The sequence below is a fragment of the Microtus oregoni genome, unplaced genomic scaffold (genome assembly GCF_018167655.1).
Source record: "Microtus oregoni isolate MIOR12 unplaced genomic scaffold, Mior012 000002F_ref0000024, whole genome shotgun sequence".
In the NCBI taxonomy this organism is placed as follows: domain Eukaryota; kingdom Metazoa; phylum Chordata; class Mammalia; order Rodentia; family Cricetidae; genus Microtus; species Microtus oregoni.
Window position 1 is genome coordinate 43,586,239 of NW_024543061.1, and position 13,256 is coordinate 43,599,494.

At 35.2% G+C, this 13,256-nt stretch overlaps 1 protein-coding gene across 3 annotated transcripts in view; it reads right to left on the reverse strand.

Moving 5' to 3' along the window:
• Positions 1-13,256, reverse strand: part of Cntn3 (contactin 3) — a 396,565-nt gene that overhangs the window by 294,058 nt on the left and 89,251 nt on the right. For all 3 annotated transcript variants that reach the window (XM_041639553.1, XM_041639546.1, XM_041639547.1), the window contains exon 2: positions 12,452-12,586. In XM_041639553.1, the coding sequence (XP_041495487.1) occupies positions 12,452-12,506 (55 nt within the window). In that variant the 5' untranslated portion in view covers positions 12,507-12,586. The remainder of the gene's footprint in view (positions 1-12,451; positions 12,587-13,256) is intronic.

The window sequence follows — 13,256 nt, forward strand, 5'->3', positions numbered from 1 at the left end:
AAAATAAAGACAGACTATTAAAAGAAAATGCAAACATTTTCCTCTGGGCTACTGTAAATCTTTTATTTTTAAAGTATCTGGTCTTCAGCATTTTGAGTAATAGATTAATGTATCAGTAAGAATTACTTCAGCTATATATATGACACATGCTCACTATTTTACCAGAGAAATCCATTCCTCAAGAAGGCAAGGCAAGTATGCACAGTAGCCATGAGGACTATTTATCAATATTAGCATGATCAGACTATCAAGCTCATTCGATCCTCCAGATATGTCCAAACTTCTGACGTGAAATTGTGATTTTTTTTTACCCACCAAGGTCACACTCAAGAAACAACAGCACTATCAAAACATCTTGTAATATTATGAGTATGTGTGCATTATTTTATTTATATCACAGCTATTTTGTGGTAGATACAGACCACAGGCCATGATTGGACATGTCTATAAGCCACACCAAAGAATACCCTACATGTTGGGGATTCTAATTTAAAGAAAGTTTCATCTGCAATGAACAACCTCCTTTCTATAGCCTAAGCTGTCAGAGAAGTTCTGCTTCTATTCATTTGAGTAAAGTTCTTCACCTGGAATATTTCAGAAATGAATATGCTCAAAAATATTTCCAAGAGTCTACTTCCTAATGTTTCACATATATGCCAAAGTCTATGCCTTCACAGACCAACGTGCATGCACACAAGCAAACACACACACACACACACACACACACACACACACACACACACAGAGAGAGAGAGAGAGAGAGTACTTCCTCTCAGTTATGTGTATCACCTCTTACTCTACCCACTATCAATAATAGTCACACAGTACTTTGCTGCAAAAGTACCTGGAACAAACGGTATTCACAAAACCCTTTATGTAACCTAAAGGCTTAGAATGGAACTTCAATTTGGAGAAAGTCCCCTCTGTGCTAATAACTAACCATGTAATTGAGATCAAGCACCTAAACATATAAACCTCATTTAAACACAGGTAGCTCCAAACACAGACACACACACACACACACACACACACACACACACACACACTTTATAGAAGTACCACTCAATATCATTAAAGTAGTATGAGAATTTAACATAGTTCATATATTTTTTGGCCAAAAACTATTCCTTCAGAAGCCATTAATATGGGCCAGAGAATACAGAGCCTTCCCCATGACAGGGAAGACCAAGACCAGGGTTTGGAACCCCACAGCACATGTAAAAAGTGTGTGGGCATGGTGGCCACCTGCAATCCCAGCATTAAAACGGCAGAGACAAGGGATCACTAAGCCAAAAGAGCTAGCTAAGACTAACCAAATCTCTGAGCTTAAGGTTAAACTGAGAATCCCTGTGACACCTAATATCAACTGTCTGTATACATTAATATGTGCAGAACTGAATACTTGTGAATATACATACACACACAACAAACATATGCATGCAAAGGCATATTCTTTGAAGTTATACATTTCAATAATGTAAGGCTTCCAAATCACAAGTCACAACACATGATACCACTCTGTCTCTCTACTCGCAAATCTGAGAAGGTCTCACCTTTGGCCATCCTGCTGCTGGCTTGGGGAATTTACCAAGTTTTTGCTCAGTACTTCTTCATCTCTTTATGAGAGCATGGCAACTGGTCTTCTTCATATTTAATTTCCAAATCTCAGTTTAATTTGTCTCATGGATTATATTCACTATATAAAGACCCCCTCACCTGGATTCTGTGTCATGACCCAAGTCGATACTGATATTGATAGAGTTTCAGTCTTTGGGTGTAGACAGATCCCAGTTCCTGTCATTCAAATATGCTTCAACATTGTGAATGTCTTAAACAGTTCCAAATCCCTGTATCTTTCTGTGTCATTTAATTTGTGCTAATCGCTTCATTATTTTCCCCCTCCATTTCAAACTTAAAGGGCCCCTTTAGCAATCGTCCCATTCATTTACAGGAACCATGCAACTGCTTGTCACACTTGTTCAGTTTTGACTTTCTCATTTTACTCCTCTTCAATGTTATCTTTTCATACCAACTGCCCTTGGTTGGGCATTGTTGTACAGCTATTTCCTGAGAATAGAAACAATTCCTCCTTAAGGAGAAGGCTGGGTTCCTAAAACTCAGGAAGCTATCAAAGCTTATAAGACTCTGGAGCCTAGAAATTTACATATTTCAGAAGGCCCTATTTTGAAGTTATATATGCAAAAAACACATGCTAAGAAGAGGAGAGTTTCAGTGGAGCTGATTTCAAGTAAGAATCTGGATTTCTTGATCCTTACCCATGCTGGGGCAGGCTTTTCAGTGATAAAGCTGCTTTTAAGTTATTCATGTTCTTTTAAGGAACCCTAAAAACTCAGAAGTTCACCAAGACAAACTTGGATGGAACTGTTTTTTGATCTGTCATCACTGCCCTAGGTGGGATAAGTGGGAATTGTTCCATATGTCCCTAGTAGGAGTCATGCAACAGGCATATAATTTACCACTCAGGTGATCTATAACTGTACCCTTCAGAATCACTTATGTCTCTTTTTCTTCCACTTTAGCCTATTAATAGCCCATTGTAGCAAAATTTTTAGAGCAAAGCAAAAATGGTAACACACACCAATATTTAGGCCTGACACCTTTCCTTTAGCCATACTACCAACTACAGTTATGTTCATGACATAAAACAATGTGAATTTTTCTAATTAAAGAAAGGAAAACAATATCAAAGAAATTAATTTCATTATATATATATATATTAATTTCATTATATATATATATATAACTTCAAATGTGTAATCTTATTATTTAAACATGCAATCATTTTAAAAACTTTTAATAATGCATGTTTTGTCCTTGTTAAAATAATACATCTCTGAAATTCAGGACGTATTTTACATTTATGGCCAATCTCAATTTGGTCTAACAACATTCCAAATTCTCTGTGGGCACAGGCTTAACTACCACAATAGCAAATGAAGACTTCAAAGATTACTGCCTGGATTCAAAACCTGAGTTCCACTTAATAAGGGTGATAACCTTAGAAAAAGTATTAATACATCTGCACCTCAGTTGCTGCCTATGAGGTAACGAGAAAATTATCAATCTCATAGGATTTTAGTTTTATTTAAGTTAGCACATTCATGGATAGACCTACAGCACATCAGTGTTAACTGAAATAATTCAGGCACAGAAAAACAAATAGCACAGGATCTCATTTGTCTATTGAATTTCAAATAGCCATGCATGCAGAAGCAGAGAGTAGAACAGCAATTACCAGGGACAGAGGAATGCAGGAAGAAGTAGTCGCAACTGAGTGAAAGACCCTCATACAGGCAGGAGGATACTTCTGGAGCTCCGCTGCCCAGCATATTAAGTACAGCAGTAAACCAAACAATTCACAAGACAGTTCTCAACAAATACGATGTGATAGATACATTAATAAGCTTTAAAATCATTTCATAATATATATGCATATTTATCACACATATTTAAACATGTAGAATGGGGCATATAGCTCAACAGTCGAGGACTTCACTTGCAAATGAAGGACCCAGATTCAAGTGTTAACAACATACAAACACAAAATAATTCTATGGCATAAATATATGCAATTTTATTTATCATTACAAATACTACTTTTATATCTAAACTCAGTAATGAGCTAATCAAAATCAAATGTTGAGTCAGGATTGCCACACATCAATCTTCAAATACACATCAGTTATTGTCTTGACTCTAACTGTTATTCTATGCTGGCCTTGTATAAATTAAAAAAAAAGCAAGCGTATGTTATACTTTTCTCTAAACTTTAACTTTTCTGCATATTGTCTTAAGTTATGTTCAGCTTTAGTATAATGATAATGCTTTATGCTGTGAACTATTTCTCTTGTATATATGTTGGTGTTTTTATTTAACATACAGGATTCTATATACTAAAATACTAGCATTTAAACACAGGATCTTGTGTATATATGCTTTAAAAGTACTGTAAGCCACTTCCTTAGACTAAGTCTTAGGCTCTAAATGCAAGTTTGAGTCCTTTAAGTATGTAAATTTTATGAAGTTCTTTAATGTGTCAAGACTCCCAGTTCCTCATTTGTAAAATAGGATTAAAAATAATGAAAGGGTAAGAGAATCAACTAAAGAATTAATGATACAACTCGGAGGAATTTTTTAGCATGATGCTTCAGAAATAGTAAGAGCTCAATAAATAACCAGAGTAATTATTTGGGGTCCAACTCAAATGGCATCTCCTCCTTTCCGAATCTTCATTTCTCCAAGTAACCAATGAGACCACTCCCAGTACTCTGTATGTATTGCTTAATTGGAATCTTATATCATGGCTGCATTCCCTCTGTTGTTTACCTGAGCTTCCTTTCCTTCCTACACTGACTGCAGCCTGAGTCATCCTGGACTCCTCCACTTCACATATCATTACTATAACCTCCATAAAGCTGGTGCTTAGTATTCAGCCAAGATATCCTGGTTTGCGGCATGTTGGATACAAGGGAGAAAAAGAAAAGGAACAGAAAGCAGAGAGATGAGGAGTAAGGCTGGGGCAATACTAAAAAATTAGAGAGGACAAAGACCTAAATTCCCCCTCTGAAATGACAGAGATGAGTGAGAAAAGAGAAGAACAAGGACACAAAGTGACTGGCATCAATTCTGCCTTCTCTTTGAGGAAACACTTGAAATACATTGCTTCAGAACAACAAAGGCTCACATGAACGCAGGCATGTGTGTGTTTGTATGTGACTGGGTGTGTGCATTCATTCTCCTATACTTCATTATTCATAAGTTAAGCTACTGCACTTTAATGGGAACTCCCATCCAGTTAGCTCTTCTAATAGGACTCAGTTCATGGAAAGGCATACTATACAGGGGACATTTTAAAACACTTTTGTGACGAATACTTTAAGACAGCTTAACACTTAGGTAATAGAAATTAAATCAGTTTGAATGAGCACTTTATTTGGAAGACTTAGTGGACTAATTACGAGGTGCTTTTGAGACAATGGCTATGTTAAGAGCTAAACAGAAATGTGAGTTTTATTTAAATTATATGTTTGTTGAATCCTAATTACACTTCCAAAACATGTTTTTAAAGTTTACTTAACCTTTTCTTAGTCCACATCAGATGCAGAAAACTTCAATATGTTTGGTTAATGACTAACGTTATGGGAACAAAATGTACCAATCATGTTTATATCTTTCACTGGTGCTCCCATGCCTATTTGTCTGGCCTGTCAAGATTTAAATGAAATAAATAAAAAAAATTCTAGAGGTCAGTTGCTGCTATCAAGAGAATGATATGAAATGAGTTTATCTGTAAATTACGTGGAGGGTGATGGTACTGTGGGAATCTCCCGAGGGGTGCCCTGACAGTGATCAGGGGCATCTCCATTTTACCAGTCTCAGTGCTATCAAGCTATATTACACTGTTCACAGACAGAAGACATGAGAGCCATCTCTATGTAAAACAGCTTTCTTGAAGTATAACATCTAACACCAAAAAAAAAAAATCAGATAGTTTTAAATCTACATCGAGGTTAATTGTAACCCAATAACTATCCTTAATCATTTCATAAGTGATGACAAGTGTGGTGTTATGAAAACTAATTGAAAAAATATACACTACAGCTATACATTGGAGACCTTGAAGAGTTTGTTTTACTTTCCTATCATTATGAAATTACAGTCTATAGAGAAAACTAACAAAGCAAGTAAATAGCAATGTGATAGCATTGAACATAATGGAGATTATGCTGGGGGAACACAAAGTCATGTGTCAATGGATGGGAATAGTGTTAGAAGAAATGAGACCACTGGCATAAGACAAATAGAGAATTTTAGTTTACCACATAAGCTATAGTTGTGAATTTAGTTTACCATAACTAAATATGCAATGCTGAAATAAGCATGAGTCTAATTCATATTAAACTTCATATTTGACTGTAAGATTGGTAATTTTTATTAAAATTACTTATACAATGCCATCTACATTTCTTCCAAAGGAACAGTCTAATCTCAATGACAATATGTTCAAAGGTCAAAGTAATGGCAATAGGTTCAAGGGTCAAAGCTTGATAAAATCATGACTGTCACTTTTTGGTGTTGGTAATATTTATTGTCATGGTCTGTGACAGTCTCCTCTGAGATTAAAACACTCCATTTTGCAGAGAAACTCCTTAAGCAGGTAGACAAACAAGTAAAAATAGCTTCAGGTACTCAGTAAACCACCATATACACTAGGTCCCACTCTGTCAAAGTAAATTGAAATAGCTGAGAGTTAGAACCTCTCAAAGGGAAAACAAATTGAGCTTCACAGAATACTCTCACTGGAGAAAAGCTGCAAAGACTCCTAGACCCTGACCAGCTGCCTGGAAGAAGAAACCAGCTGAGCTGCCTAGGAGAGCATTCCACCAACTGGGGTACCTGGAAAGGGTCCTGGCCACCCTGTTGAGCTGCCTTCAGTTTTCCCAGCTTTTGTGAGCACCACCATGCTGGAGTGGGCAGTATTATTTCAAACATTTCTGCTTCTGTAAGTTACCCTTCACCCATATTCCTGTAAGTAACCACTCCCATATATTCCTTTAAGTAATCATAACAAAACACATTGGTTCACTAATTGGACTTTGGTGGTATCTGTAATTTGATCTGCCATGGCTTCCCTATCTGGGATGATTGGATGGATGTGTGTTTTTTTTTTTTTTTTTTTTTATATATTGTCAAGAAAGATTTGTCACACAATACATGCTTAATCTTGTTGGAACCTGGATTGAGACTCTCCTAGGAGCAGATCATACTCTGGGCATGTCTGTGAAGGCTTTTTCAGTCACCATGACATGATGTCTTGAACCTTGTGAATGGATTGACTCATTGGTGGACTCATAACATGACGCCATCATTGGAAGGAAATGGTACCCATTTGGAGGGAGTATGTCACTGAGCCACGTTCTATCTATGATCCACTCCTCCATTTCTTTCTTCTACTTCCCATCCATTCGAAAAGATAAAAGATCTCCTGTCAAATGCTTTCACACTCATAAGCTCTGCATCACTACAGGCCCACAACCATGTGCCAAACCTCTGAAACCAGGAACTGAAAGAAAATGTTCTATTCTTCAAATTTGTTCTCAGTGAAAGAATGTCACCAATAGAACTTTTATGCATTTTAAGCCAGCAGGGGAACCAGGTCAGCAAGATGTCAGCAAACAGCTATATAGTCCTTGACCTGTCTTACCACATCTGCCATGTTAAGCTTTTCCTGAACTTAACTTGCAAAGTTACTGCAGAGCAGCTACCAGAGTAACTTAGATTTGATGATTATTTGCCAAGATCCATTGTGAAATATGACATGTTCCACACTGTATAAGCAAAAGTGGTCCCTGAACCAAGAAAATATTGTTGGGACAATCTCATTAGTTGATTAGATCAGGCCAGTTATTGGGATAAACAGAACAGGGCCATCTCAAGGACTTCATCATCATTGCAAACTAGAGTATGCATTGGAAATCCTACTATAATATTTACTAAAAGAAATCCAACAGTCTATTCTTGTGAAACTAATCCATTCCAGGATAAATAGCTACTCATTTTGACACATGATTCCTGGATGTTACTAAAGCAGTAGTAAAGGATGATTAACCAAATATTCACTATCATTCTATGAGAAGTTGGTAAAATAAAAATGCTTTCTAAGTTTTATAGGAAACTGTAACTTTCTCTATGATGTTTTTAAATAGATCTCACAAATATTTTTCTCTATCAATGGGCATTGCACTGAAATATTTCCCTTTCCTCAGAAAACTGACACTAAAACAATATAGAAAGCTACATGACAGGTTCAGATTTCCCACAGAGAATGATTAAAGACTTAACCATGTTTACCCCACAAGGACATGAAAACATGGACTCATTTAATGAAATATGCAGTCTCTGTTGTAAAACAAACCCAGTAGACATTTACTACTTTTTTTGTAACATCACAAAGTCTCCAATATCTGGCAATGGGATGGTGGCTGAGAATCTAATTAGCACTTGCTCTGTTTTGGAGGACCTGAGTTTGGTTCCTGGCACCAATATCAGGTGGTTGAAACGTGCCTATCACTCCAGCTACACAGGATCTGACGCCTCTTCTGACCGCCTGAAACACCATCACATAGCTGCACAGCACCCATAAAAATATGTACAGACATATAATAAATAAAGGTAAAATTAAAAGTCTCTATTATCTTCATTCATCTTGCTTTCTTCTGGTCATGTATATAACAAAACATCTGCATAAGGCCAGGCTCCTATTTCATATATGTATGGAGCTGTGCTGTACCAACACAATATAATTCAAGAGGCACGTGTTTAAATTTTCTAATAAAAATGTGAACATTAAAATATAGCATTAACTTTGATATGACTAAATATTGCTAGTTTCACCAATCACGTTAATGTCTCCACACCAGATAGCAAATACTTGAGTCTTGAACAAGTAATTGCTATATTTTATTTTATGAGCATAAATGTTTGCCTGCTTATATGTACATACAGAATGTATGTGTCTAGCACCTGTAGGGACCAGAAGATGTCATTGGATCCCATAAAGCTAGAATTACAGATGATTATGTCACCAGTTGATGCTGAGACCTGAACAAAGGCCCTCTATAAGAGTAGCACATGTTCTTAACAACTGGGCCAGCTTCCAAGTCATTATAATTAAACAGTTAATGTTTAGGCATTTAAGGTGTAGAAAAATGCTTTCTTTGAGTTCTTAATGATTCTTAGCCAATGGCCTTTATTCCACAAAGAAACAATTCAGGAAGTAAAGTCATCTTTTGATTTTGGGAATAAATAGAAGTCTTGAGGTAATCACACTGACCGGAAAAGTCACTTAGACTGAAGCCTACAGACTATTTCAGTTCCCTCAACTAGGAATAAGTAGTGTCATCCCCGCCATGTCCATTCAGTTAACATGCTTCTACTCCTTAATATCAATCATATTAATTTTTGTGGCATTACTCTTATTCTACCCCTAACAATGTTCCTTCCTTTTCTGGCTTCCTGTCAGAATCCTCAGAATAAAAATGTTCTTGTTCTGTTTCCTTGCTCTGCTCTACCTAAATCTGTCTCATCTTTTGTGATGGTTAGTGTTAAATGTCAACTTGTCAAAACAAAGGAGAAAAGGAGGAAGAAAAACACGGAAAATAATGGCTAACAAAAGGCTTCCTGGGAAAAGATTGAGAAACGTGAACTACACAGCACTAGTTGCACAGACTGTACATCTTTTGTTAAACAGGGCTAAAGGAATTCATTCGCTGTGATAAATATAAAAAGTAAATCGTAACTTATTTCAAAATATCCAAAACACCCAAATTGTGATGCTCAGGAACTAATCTTATCAGTTTTACTGATACAATAAAAATACTGATATTCAGTATATAAAGAATAATACCCTGCTTTTAATATTTTTAGAAGACAAAAATGAGTAAAATTATTCCCTCTAGTATAAACATGAAGATTAGCAATTCTGTAAAGCAGTATGTTATATAGAGTATGTTGCACACAAAAATAAAAAATTAGCTCTCCCTTGAACATTCTACTGCTTTTAGATACTGATCTATAAATTCTCACTGATATTTAACTTCTGTAAAGGTACTTTCACATTTTAGGATTATGTACACTACCTTTCTCTGTAAACTACTGTGTGGAAAACAGGAAGAAAACAAAATTTGGACATATGCACATTGCAATTTTTATGTCAAATAGGAAAAATTTTAAATGGAATAGAATAAGATTTTAAACTTTTGAAAAATGGTCCCATTTTCCTTAACTATACAACACTTCCATTTTCTCAGTGTGGCTTTTTTTTGTCACTTGTGAAATTTCAAGGTGACTTTTACAAATGTTATCATCTTGAAGGATAAACCTGATGACATGACTTGCCACTTTACTCTTCTACAAAACCAAGAAAATTAAAAAAAAAAAATTCACTTTGCAATGCCTGTATTGATCTTTCTCTAAAGTACCTTTCGCACATCTGAAATTTGAAAGTGTTGACAACTTTTTGCTTCAGTATTAGAAACTGTTTTAGAAATGTAATGAAGAATTTTTTTGAAAAAAAATTTTTGCCTCCTCCCTGCCTCTTATTTCCTTCCTCCTCCCCCCAATCTTTTCCCTCTCCCCCACTCCTCTCCCCCTCCCCCCCACTCCTTTCCCCCTCACTCTCCAAATGGGGAGAGAAAAGTGAGAAAGGGAGGATGGGGGAAGCTTGGGGGAATGGGATGGTTGGGATAAAGGTAGGGTGGATATGGGAGCAGGGAAGTATATACCCTATTAAGGGAGCCATCTTAGGGTTGGCAAGAGACTTGACTCTAGAGAGGCTCCCAGGAGTCCAGGGAGATGTCCTCAGTTAGTTCCTTGGACAGCTGAGGAGAGGGAACCTGAAATGGCCCTATCCTATAGCCATACTGATGAATATCTTGTATATCACCATAGAACCTTCATCTGGCAATGGATGGAGATAGAGACAGAGACCCACATTGGAGCACCAGACTGAGCTCCCAAGGTCCAAATGAGTAGCAGAAGGAGGGAGAACATGAGCAAGGAAGTCAAGACAGGAAGGGGTGCACCCACCCACTGAGACAGTGGGGCTGATCTATTGGGAGCTCACCAAGGTCAGATGAACAGGGACTGAAAAAGCATGGGGTAATCAAGTATGTTAATAAAAACATAAAAAACTGGGGGGGGTCATTAATTCACAAAGTTGAAACCTTCTAATACAAGATTGATTGTGAATTGTTACACTTTATCATTTGAATATTTGAAAAACATTTAAATTTTTTTGCAAGAGCCCAGACATCTATTTTAATATATCTATGCATGTAAATTCCATGTTTTAATAAACATTTTAATCTGCCTCATTCATTAGAAAAGAATATAGGCTATGTTTGTTAAGCTTCAGGTTTCATAAAGAAAAAGGGCTTCGAAGACCTAGAAGATGGGTGCTGATTTGTTTTCATAGTGAGAAATGATTTTATGGATCAGAGAAAGAAAATAAACAATGAGTTAAGGGGAAAAATGCCTATACAGAGGCACACAGACAAAACATACATGACCCTATTGTACAACAACCAAATCTCACAGGTAACATGCTCCTATTTACCATACATATTTATCCTTTAGATGTTTTATAACAAAAAAAATGAAAAACAAAAAACATGTTCTATATTTCATAGTATATAGTATACTTCATTAAAAAATTTATTTTCTTTCAAACTCCTCAAAATGAAAGAGTATCAAATGAATTAAAATAATTACATAGGGTTTAAATATGAAACATTTTCCTTTTGTCTAGTTTATGCAAAGATTGTTTAAAGTCTAACAAAATATCTCAAGTATATATAAAAAGAACAATTTTAAAGATTTGATAGGAAAATAACATAATATTTAAAAAGTATATATCCTCTCACATGACTCTACCCCTAAATATAGATACAGGCAACTCTAGGACATTGAGAGAAGAATTACTTCTACTCCAAAATAAGGCCCATAATTGGCTATCCAATACCAAGTTGTCAGCTCTGGAGTTAGATATAAAAAACACCACTAAATGAACTTGAAAGGTAGTATTTGTGTGTGTGTGTATAGATGCATATTCACATATAAATGCATATATAGAGATGTATGCATATACATAAAATATTTAAAGAAAGGAGGGTCATAGATTTGAAGAGGATGTGGGTGGGCAGATGGAGGATTTGGAATGAGGAATGAGAAGGGGAGGAATGATATAATTATATTTTAATTTAAAAATATAATGAAAAAAATATATATAATTACATAACTACTCCCCTTCCCCTTTCCCCTTCTAAAACTTCTCTGCTCACCCTAGCTTCCTCTTTTCCTTTATTTATTTTTACATATGTATATGTACTAACAAATTTATAAATACATATGCTAATAAATACATAAATATAAAATTTAAAAAGTGAATTTTCTTACACAAGAGAGGACCTCATTTTCAGATTTCTTAGAAAAACAAATGCATATAAATGAATGTTCTCAAGTTTAGATTGTAATATTGAAAACTGTTCTGAAATTCAGCAATATAATTTTAATATCAGGTGATGTTACAGTTTCTATGAAAATATATTGACTCATAAATATTAGGTAGAAGAGCCATAAGAAAACAGTTATCAGAATTAAGAATACGATTATTACTTCTGAAAAAAACATCTGTTTGTCTTTAACACTGGTGCAATTTCACCTCAACATTTAAAAAGAATCTAAGAATAAGCAGGCATAGACATGCAAGCCTGCAGTCCCAGTACTTGGGAGATGAAGGCAGGATATTCTGAATCAAAATATGGAGTTGCAGTCAGTCTAGGCTACATGAGACTCTATCTCAAAAATAAACTCAAAGAATTTAAACACATGACTTCAAGAATAATTCATACAAAATATAGCTTATTATTACCTGCCAGGCAGCCAATGAACGATAGCAGGATCAACTGTTTCCATGACAACATCATCTTTAATTGCCAAAAGCAAGAGTAACTCTTGTCTAGTCTCTGATGAATAGAATGCTTTGTCTTCAGGTAAATCCGTTATTCTGCAAAATATATGTATAAGAATTTAGACTTTTAAAACCCAGTTCCTCTTAAGGAGAAATTTTCTTATTTTCTTTAAACCTTGTATCATTCACAAAAATTCACATCCTCAGATAAAGCAAATCTTTTTCTCTTATTCAAAATGAAGAATGCTTGAAATGCCAACACTGAAACATAATATGTAACTGACAGGTAGATGCAAGAAACTCAGCAGTGATAAAATATTAACTATTAACACACTAAATTTTAAAGCTTTTGTTAGATAATTGCAGCAAATAAAATATTACCCTGAATTCCAATTTATTTCATTTATCTAATGGTAATATTTTAGTAATATTAAAGAAAATAAAGAAGCAGATATATTCAAGCAAGGATTGTCCCAATTTCTAAATCCATAAACAGTCATACAAATAAACACAAAGTATTGTCAAAGTCCATTTTAAAGTAAATTTTTGTTGTCAGAGACAAGATAGAAATTTCCCTCATTATATGTGTGTAAATTATACATATATAATATATATATATACATACATAATGTTTGTGTGTCACAAAACATATGGAGAAAGCTAATTAATTAGATTGTTCAGTCAGAGAATTTTGTATACTCTACCACATTTTGGCCTTCTTGAACTGGTATGTACTTGTGTAATTATCTGAAAGCCCTATGTTAAT